The sequence below is a fragment of the Phoxinus phoxinus genome, assembly GCF_949152265.1.
Source record: "Phoxinus phoxinus genome assembly, chromosome: 11".
NCBI lineage: Eukaryota > Metazoa > Chordata > Actinopteri > Cypriniformes > Leuciscidae > Phoxinus > Phoxinus phoxinus.
This window is the reverse complement of record NC_136886.1, coordinates 17,836,672-17,863,074: the sequence shown is the minus strand read 5'-3', so window position 1 is coordinate 17,863,074 and position 26,403 is coordinate 17,836,672. Positions and strand designations below refer to the sequence as shown.

The 26,403-nt window shown below is 37.4% G+C and overlaps 2 protein-coding genes across 4 annotated transcripts; both read left to right on the top strand.

The window, feature by feature from the left end:
• Positions 1-200: 200 nt before the first annotated feature.
• On the top strand, positions 201-14,126 carry boka (BCL2 family apoptosis regulator BOK a). 2 transcript variants are annotated; one of them, XM_079627633.1, is made up of 5 exons: positions 201-930; positions 2,416-2,544; positions 2,866-2,895; positions 7,040-7,203; positions 12,793-14,126. In XM_079627633.1, the coding sequence occupies exons 1-5, from the start codon at positions 711-713 to the stop codon at positions 12,916-12,918; spliced, it is 669 nt and encodes a 222-aa protein (XP_079483759.1). In that variant the 5' UTR covers positions 201-710; the 3' UTR covers positions 12,919-14,126. The 2 variants fall into 2 exon arrangements, with proteins under 2 accessions (XP_079483759.1, XP_079483760.1); XM_079627634.1 differs by lacking the exon at positions 2,866-2,895.
• A 1,079-nt stretch (positions 14,127-15,205) lies between these two features.
• atg4b (autophagy related 4B, cysteine peptidase) lies at positions 15,206-25,988 on the top strand. Of its 2 annotated transcripts, none has more exons than XM_079627911.1 (13): positions 15,206-15,290; positions 16,654-16,755; positions 16,836-16,907; positions 17,020-17,118; positions 17,206-17,307; positions 21,301-21,373; positions 21,554-21,633; positions 23,960-24,159; positions 24,273-24,351; positions 25,014-25,159; positions 25,519-25,575; positions 25,674-25,764; positions 25,852-25,988. In XM_079627911.1, exons 1-13 carry the CDS (start codon positions 15,281-15,283, stop codon positions 25,923-25,925), a joined length of 1,185 nt encoding a protein of 394 aa, XP_079484037.1. In that variant the 5' UTR covers positions 15,206-15,280; the 3' UTR covers positions 25,926-25,988. The 2 variants fall into 2 exon arrangements, with proteins under 2 accessions (XP_079484037.1, XP_079484036.1); XM_079627910.1 differs by having other exon boundaries at positions 15,286-15,447.
• The last annotated feature ends 415 nt before the right edge of the window (positions 25,989-26,403 follow it).

The window sequence follows — 26,403 nt, the reverse complement described above, 5'->3', positions numbered from 1 at the left end:
TATGAACACATTTTGCTTCAACTAAGCTAGAGATAGAGATAGATAGATAGATAGATAGATAGATAGATAGATAGATAGATAGATAGATAGATAGATAGATAGATAGATAGAGTGTAAATAATTTGAAACATTTTGGCATAAGGCTTCAGTAAAATAAAATGTGGTGAAAAAAAAAGAAAGGGTCTGAATATTTTGTGAACATTTATTTGTTATCTTCCTTGATTTATCAAATTTTAGCTCTGTAAACACTAGCTCTTGTAGAGGGGCGGACCATCAAAACCATGCTGGTTATCTTATCTCCGCCTTAACGGAGAGGTTTTCCATAGAAGGAGACAGACTTGATGTGTGCGTGCAGTCCATCCAGACAGGCGACACACCGCCGCTGACAGATTCCCCTCGCTCGCGCTGCTGCGTATCAATCTTTGGAGAGAACAGTACCCGAGCTTTTATTTAAAATGCCGATATTTAAGACTGTGATGATTAATTGACTTACGAGAAACAACAAGGGTATTCCGATCTCTGGTTATCTGTTCCAAGAGAAGTGCGACCGAGTCTTTCTATTAGCTAACGTTACACGCGAGTTTTCATCTTTGTCCAGATCGTGTACGGCGCCATCCGACTTTGGAAAGAGAGGAGGGTGGAGAAGAAACACTTCCATACACGGTGAGAAAGGTGGAGGTTTGTTGTCAGCTGATTGCAATTCTCCACTCATGAAGGGCATGGAGATGTTGCGCCGCTCCTCAGTGTTCGCGGCTGAAGTCATGGAGGTGTTTGATCGTTCTCCCACGGATAAGGTGTTAGTGTCTCAGTCTAAAGTGTTGTGCAGGGATTACATTCACTCCAGACTACACCGGGCTGGAATCGGATGGTCGAAACCAGAGCACGGATCCGGAACACTGGCTGAGGTGTCTTCAGTCCTGCTGTGGTTGGGTATGACATCTGACGTTTCACTCATGTAGACTTTAATGTAAAGATTATTAGATATTGCCATGGGGTTACATGTACGGTGTACTGCATGTATAGTAGCCTACATATTTGGATGCTATAGGCTACTCCCCTTGCGAAATTTAACCATGGTTTTACTATAAATAAAACACAAAAAACATGGTTATTGTAGTTAAACCGGTAACCACAAATTAACTATGGTTTTGCTACACTAAGCATCCAGTTAAATGGTATTTGTAGTAAAACTATTATACAAATGGTAACCAATCTTTTATGCCTATTATGGTGCCAAATGGTCATGTGTGTATTAGTATATAAGTATATAGGCTAGTATGCTATGTATCTGTTTGAGTTGTGGTTTGATGTACGGATGTTATATTTTAAGAGTGAGTTAAAAGTGCAGAGAACTTCCTGTTAATTTTCATTCTTTCTTAATCTATGCTTGTCTGGTTCATAAGAAAATAAATGGAAAATGGACCATTCATTATGGTTCTATGAACTTTCAGAAATGAAAATAAACACGTGTTTCTCAGCTTCCTCAAAGCCAACCATATTGTGTAATATTTTACAACACTCTTACAAGGTTCGTAGCCTATGTGTCTCACCCATTGAAAAGTACTTTGCCTTTTGTACCATGTTAAATGTGTGTTTCATCCTTTTATGTCGTTGGACATTCTGAGCTATTTCACAAGTTTGAATGTTATGCCTATCAATACCATTTAATTTTACACCATTTTGTTGATCAGACACTATAAGTAGCCATACCTTAAACATACCACTTTCATAGAGTTAACTGTCACTGTTCTGCAATAACCAGTTTTCTCTTAAAAGGAAAAACACAAGCATTTTAATTTGAGACAACTGTGTAACTGCTTTTTATGGACAAGGCATGCAAACATGCAGATGTTATCACAAGGCAGATTGAGGGTTCCCCACCCACACTTAACCATGTTAACCCTGTATTGTCCTGAAAAAAGTCCTTCACACTTAGGCTACATTAAGATGATTCATGTGGGTGAGACATACACTCTTTTGCAAATAAAAGTTGCAAAATGGGGTTTTCACAGCGATTCCGTAGTAAAAACAAAACAAAATTCCTTAGTGTGAAGAACAACAAAATCTAAAGAACATTGTTTCACTATAAAGACATTATTTTGTGGAATTGAAAGGTTCCATTGCTCTTAAAGGAACCAGCAATGCCAATAAAGAGTGCAGCTGAGCATATCTAAATACTTATTTAACAGACAATTTCATCATCAGGACAATGCAGTTTAACAACGTTACATCCCTCTGTGAGCCTGACAAAATGACGATAGTGTGAATAGTAGCAGGTTTTAAGGTTAGGTTTCTTTTACATTGTCATTGTGCCAAGCTTCTCCAAATTAGTGATTTTATTCTGTAAGACTCAAGACCTTTTCTTCCCGATAGTTTGAGCCAAGGAAAGAAAACATTTGTCTCTCTGTTTCCTAGGAGACGAGCTGGAGTACCTGCGACCCAACGTATACCGCAACGTAGCACGGCAGCTCAACATCACAATCGCCTCTGAGAGTATAGTCTCTGATGCCTTTTTGGCCGTGGCTGCAGAAATCTTTTCCACAGGTTGGTCAGTGTCCTCCTTGCTTGATACATTTAGTTTGGAAAACAGTTTATTGTCCGTAGATAAACTAATCGGTGCATCTGGTTCCAGAGATGTTGTCCATTCTATCAGTTAAACATTAGTAAAAACTCACACTAAAAACAGTGTAATTGAATCTGAAAACCAATGAAACCCTGTTTATATGAAATGCCTATGGTTTGTTTTTTTATATCAATTTTATACAAGTTTATATTTTTTCAGACCCTTAAATCGATAGTTCACCCAAAAATCAAACGCACAACAACAACAAAAAAACATTGAGACATTTCTTTTATGTTCCACAGAAGAAAATCGTACAGGTTTACAACGTGAGGGTGAGTAAATGATGACATGTTTTTAAAACTTTTTTGGGTGAACTATCCCTTTAAGTGACTTTACACTCCTTTTAGTGAGGGTAAAACTGGATCCATTCTGACATTTATATATACACAGAGAAGCGGTGCTGGACTCGACCCTGAGAGCACCGTAAAATATGGATTTTTCTTTAAAGTAAACAGTGTCTGGGCACCGTGCAGTTATCATTCTTTTTGCTGCGTATGTACTTTGCTCATATTTAGTGCAAACCCTCGAGATTCAGTTTTTTTCTTCAAATGACTCAACCATTTAGTTCAAATGGTCAACCCTTTTTTTGAAACTCCCAGATTTAGAGTGTAGTAAATCATGGTCTTTTTTTTCAACATTGGCAGCTTTTAAGATGTGCTGTAACTTGTTTGCCTCATTTCTTCAGGGAAGAATTCTAATTATTAAAGCATATTGATAGTGTTAGTGTTAGTCCAAGTACATCAACTATTCCTCCCTGAACACAAAGCACTACACCCGGCCGCGCTGACACCCTTGCACCTCTTGTTTTTACGTATACCTGTCCTCAAGAAGTGTAGCTGAGTTTGTGGTCATTTGTGTTCACTTTATTTATTTTTAACCCTGCGAGTGGTCTTTGATCCTTTATTAGAGTTCTATACGACTGTGCACTTTAAACAATTATTGTGCTTTTTTATATTTTAAGATATGAAGGTAATATTTTCACACGATGCTTGATATATTTTACTCTCATTTCTTTTCAGTATTTTATATATTTACCTTTGCTTTTGATTTATTCTTGAGGCATTTCAACCATTTCTGCTTTTTCAATAATTCAGCTTTACTGTGACACTTACTAAGACTGTTTAATATAAGCAATGGTGCAATTTCCAAAATAATATTTTAATTAAACAATATTATGTATAATACGTATAATTTTTCTTTTGTGGTTTTCAGAATTCATGCTGGAGAAGTGTTTCTTTTTTCTTTTTCGCTGATGCATTGGTGTATTAAAATCTACTTAAAAAATAAATAAAATAAATCTAAATAAAACAGGAGACCAATAACTGATTCTGTCAGGAGGAAGCATTTTAGCAGATCTTTTATCCTCAACTTAATCAAAATCAATGAAGCCAATAACAAGATTAGGTTCCTTGAAGTAGGCCTAGGCCTAAAAAAAAATTCAGAATGGAAAGTGCTAACTAAAAGGTGTGTGAGCAGATTTGTGTCACGTTTTGAGTTTGTTTTTAGATCGGTTTCTCTGTTCTGTTGATATTTGAGTTTCTTTGTTAATCTTCTAGTCTATTAATTAGTTCAGGTCTCCATTCTCTCCCTGTTTGTTTCTATGGATACAGATTGATTTGAGTCCTCAAAGTTTCTGTTAGTCCCTTGTCTTGCATTGTTTTATGTTAATGTGTTCGTGGTTAAGTTTTTCTGTGGTTTATTGTTTGGAATTTGTGGATTAAAGACTATTTCGGTATTTACATCGTTTTCATCTCAGCCACCAACCGTGGCAATTTGTCAAGAGTGGGATTGCTGATTCATTCGTTCATTCAAATATATTTTCAGTTGTTTTATTAAATGGGGTCAGAGGTCAGCGTGGTGATTGTTAGAATCTGCAACGCCTGCATAATTCCTTTGTTACATAGTCACAACATAGATGCAAGTTTCTAATTAAATGCGGGAAAATCCAGTTTAGTCTTTTTTTGGCAGAGATAGTCCTTCTACAAAAGGAAACCAGACAGCAACATAGTGTTGGCCCAGATCAGGCCCACATCCGGGCTGTGTGGATTCCAGGTGTGCCAGATGTGGGCCGAATCTGGGCCAACACTATGTTGCTGTCTGGGAAGGTATCGAGTCCGATTTCATGAAAGTGCGTATCTATACCACGAATTGTATTTCTCGTGCCATTTATACAGTTGGGGTTTTCGCGTGCATATGATACACACTTTATATATAAAGTGCGTATCATATGCACTCGAAAACATGCATATATTCACGCAAAAAAAACATTTTTGGCTTATAAATGGCACGAGAAATAAAATTTGTGGTAGCCTATAGATACGTACTTTCATGAGATCGTGTTGAAATTATCAGTATTATCAGTATTTCGAGTGTCTGTGCATATAGGAATAATTGACTCCGGGTCAAAGTTGCCTATATATATGCCTATAGACCCTTTTACTGTTTGTACACAATGATGACGTAGCAACGTATGCGCGCGCATATTGGCAACGGAAGTATGGCGAGAATCAGCAACGTGTCAAGTGGGCGCTGCAGACGCGAGCATTTTTTATTATGTCCTCGCTCCAATCAACACGTTTAATCGCCAGCAGCCACAGGCGCTGCCGGTTCTTCTGAAACGGCCGTGATCCTGTCGGAATCCTATAAAACTTAAGCCCCATATCGATTAGTGCAACCGTAAACGCAACAACCAGACATTTTGGTGCTGGGTGGGAAACCGTTTTGATAAACTTTTGGAGTTGCTAACACGTTAGAGCCAGTGGGAATCAACACCACTTCCGTTGCCAAAATGCGCACGCAACTATTTGATCACGTGGGCTGTAAAAGGGTCTATATGTGTGTGCATTTAAGTGGGAGAGATTTCAGATTTGTCATTTTTATCCTATTGTTTACTATATTAATTTGCTTGGTCAGGGTCGTTGTGGGTTTTGTAAGGCTATGTAAGGAACTTTGAAATAACTGAAATCCTTTGGCGAAGTGATATGGACATGTAATGCGGTCAAGACCTGCCTGCACTACTGTAGCCTTGCGTTTCCCTGAAAATAATTGCACACCTTAGAACGTTCGTCAACCAATCCGATTCAAGCATTCAACAGCCCTGTCCCTGAAGTATAAATGTAATTAATAGCATGTCTTCATTTGATTAATACATGTCTTCATTTAAAACAGCATGTTGTAAACTAAAATATTCCGTCGGAATTGTGAACTCAACATGTAAACGTTCTTGCAAGAGTCAGAGGGAGGAAATTGTGGTGTTTTCTGTTTATCTTGAACTTCAAACCAGCTTTTATCTCTTTTATTCCTCAATATGGTTTCTTTTCGCCTTTGTGTTTCCTGACTTTGCTAGACTCAGATTAGGTTCCTGCCTGGGTTGATATGTTTATGTCTGGCCATTTGATGTTCCCAGACGGGGTTTTGCAGCTTTATTACGTTTTGTTTAATTCCAGGCTGAAATGTTTGAAGGTTAGAGTAGTGTCCGCTTATCATTTTAGTTATCAGAATGCCTACTTGTTTGATGAAATGTAATAGTACAGATAGGCTTTTATTCAAATTCAGACCCGTGACCATAACCTATTTACTGTATGATGGGGAAAAGCAAAGAATCTATCACCTTTTAAACTACTGTTGTGTTTATTATTATACATTTAAAAATGTGTCTCTTTATATATTTAAAAATATATCATTTATCAAGCTTACAAATGAGGCTAACACCTTACAGCCACACCTTATTACATTTAAGGCATGTTCATATCATATTTATAGGTTACAGTCACAAGTGAAACAAATTAATTTGCTGGAAAAAAGTGTTTGCCTTGTGTCTTTCTGGCTGACACACCAGCTGACAGCTTGCCTGGCTGCCAATACAGTTATACAACAATACTCCACCCCCTTTTACAGTATAATAATGTTCTGTTAGAAATGGGAGTAAGGAATTATCATGTGTTTTAATGACTCGCATGGCTATGATTTTCAGTCCCACTAATTAATTGTCTTTATTAATCATTAAAATTACATTTCTTTAAATTAATCACTTGATAAAGCACATTTAGTTCTTACATTGTACTTATATTTCATAATTAATTTATCTAATTACATCTCTAGTTACACTGTTGACCCTTCCCTTACGTCTTAACCCACCTTTAAACCCAACCATGCCATTAAACCTGTCCCTGGCCTGACCTTACCCATATCCAACCTCAATAGCAGCCAACGTGTTTTGTTAAAGTTTTATTTTATTTTATGTAAGCACAAAGTAATTAGACACCTAATATGAAGTGTGACCTGACTTTCTTACACACTTCCACCAGGCACCAGCACAAACAAATATATGCTGTCATTGGTATGAATGAATGTATGTGGAAAAGGACAGACTTTGTTTGATTATATGTATGTCAATCTCTGTTTCTTTATGTACAGGTGTAACATGGGGGAAGATTGTGTCTCTGTATGCAGTGGCCGGAGCTCTTGCTGTGGACTGCGTTCGGCACGGGTATCCAGCAATGGTGCACACCATTGTCGACTGCATGGGCGAGTTTGTTCGCAAGAGCCTTGTGTCGTGGTTAAAGAGGAGAGGAGGCTGGGTAAGCAATAAATCTATTCATTTAGTACAATTAATTAGAATATTTATGCATTTAATCATGCCTTCACCCAGGCCCAAACATACACAATACTCGATTCTGATTGGTCATTCGTGGAATTCAGCAGGCAATTTCCTAATATTCGCTGTCGTCCGTCATATGTGGCTCATGTTTATCAGACCGCTCATTTGGGTAACTGGAACTGTCGCTGTTTTCTTGTATCATGCCGTGGACTCGCTCTCTCATTTCATACAAGTGCAACTGGTGTTACCTTGTTACCTTGATCTCAGTTATCGAATGTAGTGAAAATGACCGTAAAGGACCAATTTCTAGCCTGACAGTTTTGTAGGTTGTAATAAACTAGACTAGACTAAGACTATTTTTTTTAAAGCAGAAGCAACAGCTTATTTTATATACATGGTTATTTTATATATTATATAACTAGTACTAGTCAAAAGGATGATTTGGATGAATTTACAGATCAAATTCTACTTGTAAAACAACATAGGATTCCATTGTAAGAGTTTAAAACTTATTTCCCTTTTTTGTTTTTATAAAATTATTATTATTATTATTTTCTGTGGTAGGCTACTTGACAGGATGTTTGCAGGAGCTAAAGTTGCATTTAAAGGGGTGGTAAAATGCCATTTTCACATGATGGAAAATAAATCTCTGATGTCCCCAGAGTGTGTGTGTGAAGTTTTAGCACAAAATACCCCACAGATATTTTTATATAGCATGTTAAAGTTTTTACTTTTTGAGGGTTTGCAAAAACGCACCGTTTTGTGCCTGGCCCTTTAAATGCAAATGAGCTGCTGCAGAGGGCGGGGTTTCAAGAGCTTGTGTGTGTGTGTGTGTGTGTGTGTGTGTGTGTGTGTGTGTGTAGCTGCAGCTGCGATTACCTCACGCAGACACACTAAAATGACAGAAACTGTTCTGTCTTTAATGTTAAAACGGAATCAGACAAAGATGGAGGGACTCAAGAAGAAGTGACAACATGTAGAATGCAACAGGACGTCTCTGAATGGTTAGTTGGTGAACTTATGTTGCTGATGTGTAACTATCTTCAATTAGCATATTCTCTCATGATAATCTATAAATTGATCGTATAGGAACTGTTGTGAGATGCACGCAGAGTGACTTTCTATTGCATGTGAAAAGACGGATGCTAAAGTTTGAGCTGACTCACAAATGTACTCGACTACAACAACTCTCCGTCTTCTCAACATGGACTGCGTCTGCGTGTTCCCGGGGGCGGGGTTTATGTACATTTTAGGGTTGCTGATGTCACTAACCCCGGAGGAATGTCGTGTAGTCCCTACCAGCCGTTTGTTGTAGTCCTTTTCTTTAAAAGCAAATATCTTCCTTTGCTTTGAACTTTGAGCGTTGTAACTTTGCAGATGTTGTTTTTGCTCAAACAGCAACATTACAGACTAACTAAAGTTAGAAAAGTGAAATCATACTTTACCACCCCTTTAAAGGGATTGTTCACCCAAAAAATATAAATTCCATCATCATTTATTCACCTCATTTCATTCCAAACATTCGTTCTTCTGTGGAACATAAACTAAAGTATTTTGAGATGTGTGTGTGTGTGTGTTTTTTCTCCGTACAATGGAGGTCAATGGTCGCCAAAACTGTTAGGTTACCAACATTCTTCAAAATATCTTCTTTTGTGTTCAGCAGAAGACAAAAAGTCATACAGGTTTGGAACAACATGAAGCTGAGTAAATGATGACATAATTATCATTTTTGGCCACTCTTTTCAGAGTTAATGAAAGTAACATTGTGTTGTCTGTTTATATAACCAAGCTAAGGCCCAGAAAGAACACAGACTGCTGCCTTTCCATCTTTGTTCAGTGTTTGTAGACAGAATGTGCCGTGTTCATGCAGCTTTTGGGGGGAAATCTGATCAATCTCTGTGAAGACCAGCACAGTTCAGCGAACCTGTTGAATGAGGAGCTGTGCTGGTATGTGCGGCTGCTTTTGGCAGGGCATGTCTGTGGTGTCTATTCTCATTACACTGTCTCTGTTCAGGCAGATTCGACATGGCACTGTGCCAGAGTCATAACTGCCTGCACTTACAGTAAGCCTGCAGCTCTAACACCTGCTTTTGACTTTTAGATAAAAACATTTCATATTAGATATAGATATTAACCTCCTAAAACCCAGCAAAATAACTATCTATATTTGTTTATTTGGCAAAAAATAAATAAAAAAATATTAGGGCTGGGAATTGATTAAAAAAAGAAGAAGCAAATTAATCGCACAATTTGCCGTAATTAATTGCAATTAATCGCATTTCCCCCAAGCTTGTAATCATCAATATTTAAACTTAGAATAATTAAATTAAACAACACAGAAAAAAATGAACAGAAAATAGCCCTATATTCAAATAATATTAAACATCAATATATCAATATATTATCCTTCATTCAGTTCTATGCAACATACTCAGATTTAACAGATTTATATGTATATATATATATATTTTTTTTTTTACTAATTATCAAAATAAAGTATAGTCCTACAAAGCTATTATTACCAGAGCATGTGATCAGAGCAGGTCATTACACCCTTGTTGCCCAGCATGGCTATACCAGCTCATTATAGGGCTATTGCAAACAGAAGTCTACTACTGAGAAATTTCACGGACTTTGCTTTTCCAGTGCGTGATCGGTACATGATTGGCTTGAACGCACACACACAGAACGGAGAGCACGCCACACATACTGAGCTCGCCATTAAAACGAGGCAAAAAAGTGCTGCGTCAATTGCGTTATTTTTTAAAAATGCGTTAAACATCTCAAATGAAGATTAACGCGTTAATTCCCCCAGCGCTAATATATATATATATATATATATATATATATATATATATATATTATATATAGCCTACATACATGCATAGGCTACATACATACATGCATACATACATACATACATGCATACATATTCACCGATCCGTCGAAGCATGGACTCTAATACACCCCTAAAGAAGGTGTTCTATATCTGGCATCAATACATTAGCAGCAGATCCTTCAAGGTTTGTTTGTGGAGCCACTGTGAATTGAACTTGTTGGTCACAGATGCTCATTTGGATTGAGATTGGGGAATTTGGAGGCAATGGCAACACCTTGAACTCTTCTTCATTGTTCCTGAACAATGTGTGCAGTGTGGTAGTCCGCATTATCCTGCTAAAGGAGACCACCATGCAACACATGTCAAATTTACGTCCATATAAATGGCCGGACCCAGGGTTTTCCAGAAGAACATTGCCCAGAGCGTCACACTTCCTCCACCGTTTTGTCATCATCCCACAGTGCATCCTGGTTCCATCACTTCCCCAGGTAAACGGAGCACACGTACCGTGAAAACAGGACTCATCGAACCAGGCGACCTTCTTCCCCTGCTCCAAGGTCCAGTTCCGACACTCATGTGGTCATTGTAGGCCCATAACCATCATTAAAATGTTGTGTCACTTGTGCCACAGTAGACCTTCTGTTGGCTCAGACCAGACGGGATAGCCTCTGTGGCCCTCGTGCATCAATGAGCTTTTGGCGCTCAACACCCTGTCGCCGGTTTGTGGTTTGTCCCTTCTTGGACCACTGTTGGTAAATTCTCACCACTGCTGACCGGGAGCAACCAACAAGCCTAGACGTTTCAGAGATACTCTGACCTAGTCGCTTGCCCCTCGGTCAAAATCGCTCAGATCTTTATTCCTGTCCATTCTTCCTGCATCCGACACTTTGATTACGAGAACTGATTGTTTGCTTACCATTTAATCTACCCAGACCTTAATACTGTAGTATCTTAAGTATCAACGTATTCGCTTCATTTGTGACTGCTCATAATGTTTTGGCTCATCAGTGTACATAGATTATTAATAAGAGTAATAACATGTTGAAACATATTTTAATGTTGTGAAATGTTTTTTTAGGGATATCATTTTATAACATAGTTCTAGGATAAGTTTAATGTTTGTTTGTTCTGTTTTATGACATATTTATAGTAAGTGAGAACAAAAAAGAAAACATTCAGGACTAAGGATCTACTTTAAAATGATTTTATGCTCGGTGGTGGATGTACTCTACAGTACAACATGAAAAAAATGCTTGTGGGTGAGTGTAATGGTTGCTTCAGGCGAAATCATTCTCAATATGTTTCAGTGTGCTCTTCTTGGGAGTGTCCTGATTTTTTTTTTTTTAACTGCTGTTTTTGTAAGACATGGGCACACCTACAGACTGAACTGAACCTGAAAACAAGGACTTTATCATCAGGAGCACGAAGTGAAAGTATGTGTAAAGCAGAAGCCGGTTAGACTGTATTTTACATTGTTGTTAATGCGAGTATGTGGGCACTAGTGTCTACGTGCCATGTTGAGGGTTTTGCTGTGCAGGATTGCTCAGGGAACTGAATTAAGAGACACACACACACACACACACACACACACAGATATACAAAAACACCACTGAGTAAGCTCTTTTATAATAAAAATTCCTTATTAACGAAGTTTGGGATCAGTACGATTTTTTTGTTGGAAGAAATGAATTAATGCAAGGATGCATTACATTGATCAAAGTGAGCTTAAAGTAATTTAAAAATGTTTAAATATAAATATATTAAAACTATCAATTCATCAAAGAATCCTAAAAATAATCAGTTTTTACAAAAACATTAAAGCTACACAAGAATTTTCAACATTGAATAGAATAAGACATTTTTCTTGAGCAGCAAATCGGCACATTAGAATGATTTCTGAAGGATCATGTGATACTGAAGACTGAAGTAATGATGCTGATTTGCCATCATACAGGAATCATTTTTTTAAATAATTAATATCGGTGTGCAGACTCCATTGTGATGGATTGATTTTTATTTAAAACAAAAAAACAAAAACATTGCCCCTGTTATATGACCTCCCATTCATTTTAATGGGTATTCCTAGGTGTTGGTGTGTAGATGTGTAGATGTGTGTATGCACATGTAAGTGTGTTCTGCATTGGGGATGTTATATAGGCTTATGCCTTCATTGCGTATGTGTTCGTTCTGGATTGTGCAAGATTTTGTATCCTTTTTTTTTTTTTACTTTTTACAACAAAAAAAAAATCCCCACTTTCCTCCATTTCCCATTTCACTAGTTTTTTCTTTTCTTTTTTTTTACAACCACATAAATTCTTCAAATCCAGTCAATTTTGTGTGTGAGTATTCCAAGTTCAAGTGTAACAGATGAAGTCTCAGATGAACACAACATTTTTTTCAATTAAAAGAAAATGAATTTTGCGTCAAAATGACCCAAAGAGAGCATAAGGGAACTGACCATCCAGATTAAAACAAACTGAACTTTAATACTCTGAACATGTACTAAGCTAATTTGGGAATTTATAATATTTGGCGTGAAATATAACGTGTTTAGACTACTGAATGTTGGCTTTCCTAAAAGGCACATACTTGAGTGCAAACTGAAGTTTCTTTTCCTTTTGTTAATACCAGATGAACTAAGACAGAATTACATAACACACTCCATATTCATGTATATTATATAGTTAAATTTCATTTATATATCTAAATATTTTCTTTGCTCTCTTACAGGCGGACATCACTAAGTGTGTAGTCAATACAGACCCCAGTTTTCGTTCTCATTGGTTGGTGGCGGCCGCCTGTGCCTGCGGTCACTATCTCAAGGCCGTGGTCTTCTACCTGCTGAGAGAGAAATGAAGAGCAGGATAAACAAGTGACGGACAGCTGAACGCTTCAGCAGGGGTTTCTAGTCACTGCTTAAGCCTTTCACTGCTCTTAATGTGTTTACACTTGCACAAAGTTTGCACTTTGGTAGCCCTTTACAATAAGGTCTTGTTTGTTAACATTAGTTAAATAACTAGTTCAAATGAACTAATATGAACTATGTTTTTACAGCATTTAAGCTTTGTTAATGTTAGTTGATAGAAATCCAACTTTTCATTGTTTGTTCATGTTAACTCACAGTGCATAAACTAATGTTAACATGTAGGAATTAACATTAAGATGAATAAATGCTGTTCTGAACGAAGTATTGTTCATGTTAACCTTATTGTAAAGTGTCACCCAATTTTGTTTAAAGGGTATTGAGCTCCAAAATGAACCGTTATCTTTAAGTTTTTGTTATGTGTTTAACCTGGCCTTTTGCACTCTTGGCATTCCTTGCTGTTACCATATTTTTTTTGTATTGAACCTTATGTTGATATGCAGAATATCTAGGCCAGCGGGAGAGGGAACTATCGTGACCTTTGAATTTGTGTGTGAAATAGAGTGTCCATGTACTTGGATTAATGCTGCCTAGCCCAACGTTGTCTTTTCAGAAAGTTGTTAATACATGTTTTGCTGTCTTGAGTGGTTTTGATGCTCTACTGCGATCCACAATGCAGGGTAAAAAAATGGCCAGAAGTTAGAATGCATGTAATTGAGATCAATATCAATATTTCCCAAGGAAAAAACTTCCAAAGTACTGAATGTAAATGGCTGTAGGAGAGATTTGGGTTGACTAAAAAGATACAACATTTCAGTTCATGCCATATTTCAAGTCTGGACCTGTCTACTAGTATGTCATAGTGTTGTCTCTCTTTTGTTGTAATTTATTTGTGTGTAATATTTTCACCTTACATGTGGTGTTGTTGGTGCCGGCTTGAACAATTTTTAAGATATCATGGAGCCATCACTATATTAATAACTTAACTTGGTGTCTTAAAATTGTTTCGTTGTTTTGTTCTTTTGTATAGTTCAGTTTATAACAAATAATTATGTTAAACTACACATTTGTTTTGTGTATGCTACACTGAATGTATGCAAATTAAAAATATACTCTTTTGTTTTTCCAAAAATCTACTTGCTGTGCTTTTCTTGTGGTAGGAACAGAACAACATAATAATAAAGCCTTCACTGATAATTCTACACAACATTAGTGTAATTGGTGGAAAACGAGTGGGAGGAAGCAGTTTAGATCAGATAGAATAGTTTAGAGATATAGTTACTATGGTGATCACTCTCAACATGTGGTTTCCTTTACCCAGACTTTGAGAACACAGACATGAATTTAAATAATGTGTCTTACTGATTTACTGCTCAAACACAAAGAATATTAATGCAAGTGATTGCATTTTACACCTACTACTATCATAGATATTGGGAGAAATTGATGATGGTCTGTGTTCATGAAGATAAATGTTAAAGCAAATTATTCCTAAAATGATCCAGATTATTTTGTCTGTAATAACCGAGTAACTGTGTCAACCTGAAAACTTTTTTTTCCTTCAACTTTCTGCCCAATAATTTCCAATTGCGACGACTTACTGACACCTAGTGGCTGTAAATTAAACTACAGACGCTCAATGATTAAAGTTATCACACAGGACAAAGGTGTAAACAATAAAGTGATTTATTGATATTGTTATTGATTTTTAACTATCCAGTGACAGACTTTGATCTACAAACTGAATACGCGTGATGATAAGTCAGCCTCCTATCACATACGTGTGCAGATTATATGTAAAATTGACAAAATGAAATAAATGTGGGTTTGTCAAATCTGTTAAATTTACTTACACTATTGTTTCATCACACGTCTGGGACGATTGAACAAAAAAAAACTATAATAAGCTGTGTAGTTAAAGACTAGAACGGCTTAGGGCTCAGATTTAAAAAATGCATTATTTGTTATTTATCTAGTTAATGTAGTTTTTGCACAACAACATGACATGTCAGAAATACACTTTCACGGATGTTTCCCGGCATTTGATGATAAATATCAAATTCAAAACACAAAACATTTCTAAGAGTAATGCCAATACTGATTATGTACATTTATGTAGCGTTACATTCCACAACTCTTTATTACTCTAGCTTGTTTATATCTGCTTCCAAGAGAAGACAACACGTCCCGCCTTAAAATAAATTCTATTGGTTAAAAACAACACCAAACACATAGAATGTATCTGATTGGTTACCGCAGAAATTACGCTTTCTGACCAAAGCGGAAGTGACTTCGTATTGGTCAGTACAGTGTAAGGAACACTCAACAAACAAGATAGGCTGAATCACTGTCGGGATGGATGCAGGTAAGAAATTCGCAGGAAAACAATTTGTTTTATATTTCGCTCATCTGCCCAGATGTCATGAAATTGTTAAAAAGCAACATTCTTCTTTCGACAACCACCTACGCGCCTGTTTTTGGGGAGGCCGCCTCTACAGTTTGGGATTTTGTCGTTAAATATGGTACATAGATGTCCCAACTGCTGCCAACTGGACAGTAAAACAGAACAGTCTGCTGTCAGATGAGGGATGGACACTGTTTTGTCTGTTAATCTAGATGTCACTGCACCAAATGCCACGGCCACCCGTGAAAACTGTTTGCCTGTTTCGGCTGTGTTTTAGAGTCTATTCAGCTGCATTTTTGAGCATTATATGAGCGTTCCAGCGCACGAACGATACTGTTGGGCTGTGGACGCTTTTGGGAGGTTGTCCGTGTCGTCTGTTATCAAATTTCTGCCTACTATAATAATCTGTTTGCCAGTAACATTTATCACAGGGACTTTTATGCACTGTGCCATGTATTTAACCCTTTGATGCATGACATCCGTTACAATTAAAGGAATAGTTCACCGAAAATTGAACATTTTGTCATGACTTACCCTCAAGTTGTTCCAAACCTGTATGAGTTTCTTTCTTCTGTTGAACACAAAATAAGAACTTTTAAAGAATGTTACTCAACCTTCTTTTGTGTTCAACAGAAGAAGAAAAAAAAAAACTCATACAGGTAATAACATAATGTATTTTTTTTTTTTTTTTTGGTGAACTATCCCTTTAACAGCCGTTTTACATAGAATGAAACTTCAGAGACAAAGTAAAGTTACACATACACACACAGTTACACAGCGGTACAGTGAAATTGGTGGGTGAAAAAATCAGGTGCCACTTTACAATACTGTTTAGTTTTTTAACATTAGTTAATGGATTAGGTATCAATCAACAATACATTATAATTAAGTAGTAATCGAAGTTCATTTTTCATTTTTTATTATAAAAAATGGTTAATTTACAAATCTTGAAACTGTTAAAATGTATATGTAAAATAATAAATAACCGTAACAAATGATATTTGATTAATAAATGCTTTATTTGTTGCATGTTTTTTCATGAAACAATATTGTTTATTGCATTTAATTTGACAGATGTGAAACTCCCTCAAATACATCATATTTGATTGGATTGGCAGTGATTATAAGTAAAATGTTAAGATTTTTTTTTTTTCATTTGTGATAATTATATATATTTTTGCATCGAATGGTTAGGCCAACTAAAGAGACTAAAAAGGTGCTAAATTATGTCTTTTTTTTTTTTTTACAAATGATTTCTTTATATTTCTGTTGGTCTTTGTAAGTGGTTTAGCTTCCAGTTGATCATTGGCTTTCCCCCCAACAGCTACTCTCACATACGACTCATTGCGCTTTGGAGAGATCGAAGATTTCCCGGAGACCTCTGAGCCTGTCTGGATTTTGGGAAAGCAGTTCAGTGCTCTAACAGGTAATAAAGTGGTAGACATTGAAGGTTTTGTGCTGCTGTGTTCGGTTCTTGTTGGTAACACGATGTTCTTTGTGTCCCAGAGAAGGATGATATTCTGGCAGACGTCACCTCACGTTTGTGGTTCACGTACAGAAAGAACTTTCAGCCAATTGGTGAGAGTCAAAGTCGTCAATCCTATTCTTACCGTCCAAGGACTGCATTTAATTATTCATACGGATAGATAAATCTGTTTAGGTTGGTTTGTTAATGGAAGTAATGTTGCAGGTGGCACTGGGCCCACTTCAGATACTGGTTGGGGCTGCATGCTTCGATGTGGACAGATGATTCTTGGGGAGGCCTTGGTCTGCAGGCACTTGGGTAGAGGTAAGGCTACCGGATTTGAAAACTGGGATTGGTGATTATGAGGTCTGCTGAAATCTGAGATATAATGTGTGTTGTATGTTTTATTAGACTGGAGATGGATTCCAGGTCAGCGGCAGAGAGCAGATTATATCAGTATCCTCAATGCCTTCATTGACAAGAAGGACAGCTATTATTCCATCCATCAAATAGGTACTACTCCTTACCTAACTGCTGCTTGAATATTTTTGGAATAGTGTTAATGTAGGGCTGTCGCGATAACCACAATATTGTAGTACCGCGATACTGACAAGCCAACCGCAGAGGAATGCAAGCAAACGCCGCAACCGCGATGTTCACAATTTGTTATTTATTTCATAAGGATATGTCCTTCTTGTTTTACACTTCATGCATGTGTATTGAATTTTACATAAGTTAATAATGATAACAAGAATGTAATTCCACATAATGGCTCTTTTTTACTTAAGAGTCTGTCTACAATTGTGATTTGTAGGCTCTGTAGATTTGCACTAAATAAGCCTAAATAGAAAGTAAGTGTGAGAGAGAGATCGATTGAGCACGTGCGATTACCTGTGTCTGTCTTTCTTCAGGTCAAGTCATATATTAGTGAAAAAAAGTTTGCCATGTCCGAAGAGGAAAGCGATATCTTTGTCGTAGCATTATTTCCATGTTTAAAGTTATTTCCCATGAATGGCATCAGCACTGGTCTCTATGAAGTGACCAGTGTTATTTATCAGCCTGGCAACTGGTTAGTTGAGCCTTGTAAAGTGATGATCAAAGTTAAAATAATGTCAGCACCTTGTTTAATTCCTGAATGAATCAGGGATTTGAACGTATGAGTTGAATGAACGGTATAATGACTCACTCAAAGACAGTCTCTTCCGGCCACCTAGTGGACTAACAATGTAACTGCACTGACTGCCTGTCTAGAAGGTGTCACGCAGAGACAAGCAGTGCTGATACTGGTGAAATATCAGCAGAGGAAGCCTCTCGTCCAGTCAGATTCGAGGATCGGGACTAACTGTTATATCCCAACAAGCTTAGCTTATTGTCAGGTTTATGTTCTGTTATATGGACCCTTATTTTGACTTTCTGTTCTGTTTCTTTTAGTTCCTGTTTCCCTGCTTTGTTTAGTTTCAGTTTCGTTGGTTACTTATTATGTCCTCGTTTGTTTCTATAGTTATGTATTAGTTTCACATGTCTAGTTTACTTTCCTTTGTTCTACCCCTGTTTATATAGCCCTGTGTTTCAGTTGTTCTTTCTCAGTTCTTGTTTATGCTTTTTGTGGTTTGCATTATTCTCCTGCGTATTCATTCAGAGTGTTTGGATTATTAAAGGGGTGGTAAAATGCCCTTTTCACAAGATGTAAAATAAATCTCTGATGTCCCCAGAGTGTGTGTGTGTGTTGTTAGCAGCTGCTATTACCTCAGGCAGACACACTAAAATGACAGAAACTGTTCTGCCTTTAATGTTAAAAAAGAGTCAGACAAAGATGGAGAGACTCAAGAAGAAGTGACAACATGTAGAATGAAACAGGACGTCTCTGAATGGTTATTTGAATAATTTATGTTGCTGATGTGGAGTTAACTCTCTTCAATTAGGATGTTCTGTCATAATAATCTATAAATCGCTCGTATAGGAACTCTTGTGAGATGCACACAGAGTGACTTTCTATTGCATGTGAAAAGACGGATGCTAAAGTTTGAGCTGACTCACAAATGTACTCGACTACAACAACTCTCCGTCTTCTCAACATGGACTGCGTGTTCCCGGGGGCGGGGTTTATGTACATTTTAGGGTTGGTGATGTCACTAACCCGGGAGGAATGTCGTGTAGTCCCTACCAGCCGTTTGTTGTAGTCCTTTTCTTTAAAAGCAAATATCTTCCTTTGCTTTGAACTTTGAGCGTTGTAACTTGGCAGATGTTGTTTATGCTCAAACAGCAACATTATAGCAGCACGCGCTATAGTGCTTTCACATATGCTGCGTGCGTTTTCAGTGCGCAACTGATCCGCGGTTGTACCACAAACACATTTACTCACTATTTATATTTCAAATTCAGAAGTTATCAGAAACTTTTATTTAAAGGGACACTAAGTATCTTTTTAGGTATTTTATTATCTAAAATCAATATTTTTATTCATAAATATATCCTCAATGGTGTACAAATACCTCGGCCAATTATCTGACTTATCCTTATAAATGAAGAATTTATTATCTTTATATACATGGGACGGGTAGGTCCACGGAGGCTTCCATGTAGTTCCGCCATCTTGCAAAACTATAATAGCAGAGAGGGACAAAAAGTACTAAGCCAACGCGTTTCCACAACGCGTTTTCGTTCAGAGCCAGCCGAAACCAGCAGAAACGCAGGTGCAGAGCAGTGAGAGGCGCTTGAAACTGCACCGGCCAGTTTAAAAGTCTGGATTGCATTGTTATTATGGACCAAACATATGCCAAGCCACAGGAGAAGAAAACATCATCACCAAAAAAGTCAAAAATAGAACGTAAAATGTGTGGGATTTCCCCCTTTCTGGTCAATGTATCCCTGCCTCTGCTTTATTATTTTTTATTAAAATAATTAATTATTAATTATTCTTAATTATTCTTAATTAAATTTATCCTCCCCTCAAAGTGGTCATAGTGCTACTACATAGTGGCGAGACGGATCACAAAACTTATCACGGATCCGTGGTTTGATTAAAGTCAATTTTATTTAAAAATGATTACTCACTCACTCTTGAGCGTCTGGCGCGAGTGATTTCAATGTTAAGTCAATGTAAAGGCGCGTTTATGTGCGTCTAGAGGTTCTGCGGCGCGGTGTTTAGCGCGGCGCGGTAGACACGAGCCTCATTCTACTCCAGTTCACGCGAATGAGGCGAATTGCTATCACAGATAATGTCTTTTCTATCATTTCACTGTAGCTCAGCATCGCGATGTAAAGTTAACGTTATTGCATTATCACAGTTCATATGTGTGGGGAAAGACACTGTAAGCTATTAGAGTACAAATATAAATAAATTATGAATAACAATGTTTCAAAACACCCCCCCCTCTGTTTTTTTTTTTCACAAATCGCACCCTGGGCATAACTACAATATTTCATGTTTTTCACAGTCAGTAATTCATACTGTAACATTCGTTTGTTTGTTGTCATGTTGCAGTTTGTTTGAAATAACACACGTTCACCTGAAGGAAAACTCGACGAAGTGCTATTAGAAGACATCCTGTCAAAGCTTTTTGGTACATATCGCCTACCGTAGATGCAATGCGCATTTGAAAAAGCGAGGCGCTGGAGAGCAAAATTAGTTTGAATGCAAAATACAAATTCACCACTAGATGGGAGTAATTCCTACTTATTGTCCCTTTAAAAAAAAAAAGTGTGGTCAGCATTGCAATCCTCTTTGTACACATATACACTCTTAATAGACGAAGGCTATTCACTTTTAAACACAATTTAAACATGTATTATTCAATGCATTACTTCTATATAGATTATAGATTAAATTGCTTAAGCAAGTGGTAACATATTTAACCATGTACTGGTACTTGTATATTAAAATCGCAAACATTTTAAATTAAAACTAAAAATTGACAAAAACGGCAGACTCATACCTTTTTCTTTTGCATAATTTAAATCTTTATACAACAAATCTTGCTTGTCACAAAGAACTTGTTTTTCCACCTCCACGAATGAGACGAGTGTCGTTCATTATGTCGCCTTGTTAAAGTAAATTGTAGTTTTCCTTGCTTTACCCCAGTCTTAAAGTAAAAAGATGACTGTGAAAAATAGTAGTATTTAATTAAATGCATTTATGGTGAGATTACTACATTTTATTTAATTAAATCCATTTATGATTAAATTACTAAATTTTCATGTCAATTTGTGTTCATTTTGACCCCGAACCATGCGCTGTCACTTTAATTCAGCGCGTGCAGCACAGCAGAAACAGACTCTGTGCGGAAACGATCGCTGCACTGCTGTATATGCACCGCTCCTGGAACGGACCGCATCCGCGTGCAGTGTGAAAGCTCTAACCTGTTAACATGGGTGCGGAAAAAAATACGCACCTCAAACGCACTGCATACGGAGTATGTGTGAAACGGGCGTAAGGAACATTTATCACGACAGCCCTCTTGTAAATCACTAAATTACTGTGAATGACATGGCTTGTTCTTTTTCTAGCTCAGATGGGTGTAGGTGAGGGAAAGTCTATAGGCCAATGGTATGGTCCAAATACAGTGGCACAGGTACTCAAGTAAGTTGGCCAATTCAAATTAAATATATCTATTTTTTTATTATTCAAATATATATATAAGTAATTTTTTGTCATATGAAATATTACTGTAAAAGACTATTGAATCTAAGTAATCTTTAAATAAACTATTGTGCTTTGCTGTATTGGAATAAACCCATCTAAACTTTTATGCCCATCTAGGAAACTGGCAGTATTTGACTCCTGGAGCCGACTGGCAGTTCATGTAGCTATGGACAATACTGTGGTCATAGAGGAAATCAGTGAGTTTTCTTTCATAGTGCCCACATGCAATCTGCAGCCTTCTTTTGCACTAATTTACAGTGGATTATGTGGAATGGATTTGACTATACTTTACTCTTATTAGTAGCTGAAAGCATTATATAATTAGCCAGTATATTTAAAGGTGCTCTAAGCGATGTCACGTGTTTTTTAGACCAAAACATTTTTTGTCACATACAGCAAACATCTCCTCACTATCCGCTAGCTAACACAGTCTCTTTAGACAGCCCAGGCAAGAATGACAAGAATGATTTGGGGGTGGGGGTTGGGGGGTTAGTGTGCGTGCACATGAAGGAATCACGGAAGGGAGGGTCTAGCTAGCCTCCGTTTTGTTTGACAATACTTCGAACGTCAACAAGAAGTGACGTCACCCAACATCGCTTAGAGCACCTTTAAAGGGATAGTTCACCCAAAAATGACAAATATGTTGTTACAAACCTGTATGACTTGTGCTGGCTAACATGAAAGAATATAAAGATAGAGATGACAGAATTTTTATTTATATATATAGTCAATATATACATGTATATTATGTAATATCACAATCTGACATGCCTCTTTTGACAGCTGTGATGCCTGATTAGTGGATTCTTTTCGTGTGTTTGTTTTTGATTGCAAATTCGGGTTAGTACACAACAGAGCAATTAGAACACATTTTCATCAAAGTTGCTTTATAAATAAATAAGTATTTTTCTAGGTGAATTAAATTAATTGATTGATCTGCTTTACAATGCCTTTTTTTTCTCAACACAAATGATTTCCACAACCAAAAATGTTATTGTTATTTTTTAAATCATTTGCCACTGCACCTTTGCCACCCAAACATAAATATAATTATATTCAATAAAACCCCTGAAAGTTAATAACTGAATGTTAATTTTAAAATTTTATTGTTAATTAGCCAGTAGATAAGTATTTGTTCCCTTTCTTTAGTATTTTGTTGAACCAGCTTTAGATGTATTACAACTATCAGCCTTGGGTCTCTCTTCATTTTGCTCATTCAAGTTCATTCTTTCAGAGATGTTGGATGAGATTGAAGTCAAGACTGACTCAAGGGCATCACTTTCTTCATTTTAAGCCACCTCAGTGTTACTCTGGCAGTGTGCTTTGGGTTGTTGCCCTACTGAAACGTCCTTAGTTTATACTTTCTGGGAAAAGGTGTTTAGCAGCATTCATCAATCTTAAGAAGACTGCCAGTGCCTGCTGCTGAAAAGCACCTCAGTAATATAACAATAACACTACCATCAGCGCATTTGACTGTGGGCATGGTGTTACCTGGCTAACGTGCAGTGTTAGATTGTACACCACACAAACAAATTTGTGTTTGAGCCAAAAGTTTTACTTTAGTTTAACCAAACCACCGGGCTTTATTTCATGCCTTTTGTTTTTACAGGCGACAGCTTTTTCTTTATCAATTTCCCCAAAAGCTCTTTTTTTGTGCAGTAGCTTGAAGATGGTTGTCCCATAGAAATCTTTTGTAACTTGGACAGAGACCGTAGCTCAATTGACCGTTCACAAAGAACCGCCCCCCTTAAATACTGTCGCTATGTCCGACAAGCTACGCCGCTCTCAGGCCACACCATGTTCTCACGCAGTGAAAAATACATTGCGGAGCAAAGAGGACACTGACAACACACTGACAGACAGGACCGACCAGGTTACTTTTTGGTTACTTTTGATATTAAACATATTAAACAAAGTCTCACCTTTCAAATTTGTAATTTTTTTTAAAAGAAACCGTTTTGTGGCTCTTTAATGTGTCTGACAGATCGCTGTAGAGCCGCAGTTAAAGCTGCTCGTGAACCGATCATCTCTTCCTTCTAGTTAATTTGTAGCATCAAATAAACATGAATGAACATAAGGAATGTTGTTTTTACCGCGGAAAGGCGTCAGTACACTGTTTTTCAAGTTGAAATCCTCCCATGTTAATCTACTAACTCTCCTGACTGCTTTGTCAGACAAAATGGCAGATGGCAAAGTGTGATTGGTCAGATCACCTGTCAATCAAGCTCCCTGCGAAGAGTCAATTACTGCAAATGTGAACATGCCTAATGACTTTTGAAACTTGGTCAAAGTGTCTAAATTTGGAGAATTGCGAAATTGCACAAACCGTGTTGGTTATCAAGGTTGTACTACTGTACCTTTTTTTACAGGACTGTGCCGTTATGTGTGTATCAGATGTTTTTAGTGTAAGGAAGATTTGGACATGAGAAGGAAATTCTGACTTCACAATTGTCCTAAGTGTCCTGATTAGCCAATAAATGACCAAGGTATTTGATAATGGATGTTTGTACTGGCTGTCCGTAGAGAGGCTGTGTATGCCGTGGCTGGACTTCGACAGGGGTGCATGTGCGGTTTCAGAAGAGCCTCGGGAGATGAATGGTGATCTGGAGGGGGCTTGTGCTCTGGCAGAAGAGGAGACGGCTTTGTGGAAACCCCTTGTTCTGCTGATTCCTCTAAGACTGGGCCTCAGTGATATCAATGAAGCTTATATTGAACCACTCAAGGTAAATCTACAACATAATCTGATGTATGAATAGATGTAAAATGTAATCTACTATAGCTTTAGCAAATTCAGCTTTGCCAAGTGTTGGGCTTTATTTTCATATCTTATCCACAGCAATGCTTCATGATGCCTCAGTCTTTAGGAGTAATAGGTGGAAAGCCAAACAGCGCTCACTACTTCATTGGCTTTGTAGGTGAGCAGGTTTTTCTTAAAGTGAGCAGGTTTTCTAAACCTATAAAAAGTCTGTTCTCAACTGTTGGCTCGTGACGCAAAATGGTTTACCGGTCCTTCTGATGAGAATCTAAGATGACGGAAAAATAAACAATACTAAATGCAAAAAATAGGTGCAGCTTATCATTTATGGTAGTTTGGATGGCCAAATTAGTGAACATTTCCCATACCTTTTGTGATTGGCAGAACCAACTATCGCGTGCGAATCAATATCTACGGCAAATTCGTCTGGTTTACTTGGTAGCTAGTCGAATTAGGCAGATGCTAACATGTACAAGTAGGGTCATCCTCAATTTTGAAAAGCTTAAATAGTATATTAACTCTGTATGCTGAAATAATGTACAACCCAGACTACATTAATTTAAATATGGTTTGCCAATCTGTGTGCTTAATGCTATAAATATATTTTTTAATACTCTATTAATTTAATAAAATTTGTGTATAACAAACCATTTTGTGTTGGGACGCCACTTCATGTCCAATGTAAAATGAGTTGAGAAGCACTACTGTTTTACTGGGAGGTTTATCTGTGTAGTAGAGATTATGTAAATGTTAAATGCTGAATGGCAGCATATTGTGTTTTGAACGGCTTCATTATATTGTCTTATTGATGGCGCCCTGCAGGTGAGGAGCTCATTTATCTAGACCCCCATACAACTCAGCCAGCTGTGGACCCAAGTGAAGGGGCTCATTTCCCAGACGACTCCTACCACTGCCAGCACCCTCCCTGCCGAATGCACATCTGTGAGCTTGACCCCTCCATTGCTGCTGTAAGTATAGATTGATTCTGAAAAAAAAAAAACTCATTTCAGTATCCTTTATGTCCACCTAGTAGTACTCAACTGATAAACCCATTCGAATTATTTCTGAAGGATCATGTGACACTGAAGACTGGAGTAATGGCTGTATTCACATTATACTGCTGCAGATGTATATAGAAGTATTGTTATTTGCTAAAGAGAAATGTGTATTTATTCTCAGATTATCATTCCATTGTCCTCAATTGCCTGATATCAAGAGTATAAGTGCTAAATAGCTTGGGAAACCTTGGGATTAAATTGGTAAATAGTTGTTAAAAATTAATTTCGTTTGAATAACAGTATCATCTATGCCAACTTTTGTCCATTAGGGCTTTTTCTGTCAAACAGAGGATGATTTTGATGACTGGTGTGCACAGATTCGTAAGGTACTTAAGACAAAAATGGCTTCTTTCTTTTCTTTCGTAGTCTCCGTTCATGTTTGTTCCTCTGGCTCACTGTTCACTTTTGTTTTTCCCTTGTACAGGTTTCTAACTGTAGAGGTCTTCCTATGTTTGAACTAGTAGACAGTCAGCCATCTCATCTAATTGGCGCCGATGTAATTAATCTTACTCCAGGTAATCTCTAATACTCCTCGTTCAAAGATTTCGAATGATAAGATTTACGTTTATAAATACACAACATGTGTTATTTTTCCTTAACAGAATTTTCGGATTCGGACCGGCTCGAGCGCTTCTTTGATTCTGAGGATGAAGAATTTGAAATCCTGTCTTTGTGAGGAACAGTTGCATTTGCCAGACTTTCAGAGTTCTGTGGTAAAGCCTCCTCAGAGGAAAGAGAAGAATCTCATTGACGTCCAAGGCCACTGTGGAATAGTCACTTGCGTCAAAACACACAGCTTTCTTCTTTAACAGCTATACTGACTGCTCTGTCACCCTGAGTGAGCCGAGGTCAGGTTTCATGGTCACAGGCACTCAGGACCATCAGTATGTATGTACTTTGTCGCATTTACGTGTATCCATATTGAGTCTTAACGCTATAGATTAATTTTTAAGTGATATGGTGCCTTTTTACCCCCTTAACTTAAACACAGGTTTGCCATAACACATTTTATGGTTTCGGTTTGGAGACCTGCTAATCAAATTTGATTCAGCATTTACTCTCAACCAATGGAAGTCAGTGAAATTTTGGACCTGTGTCAAATTGTAAATGACAGCCAAGGAAGGTTGGTTCATTTGCAGACTGGGTGGGATTGC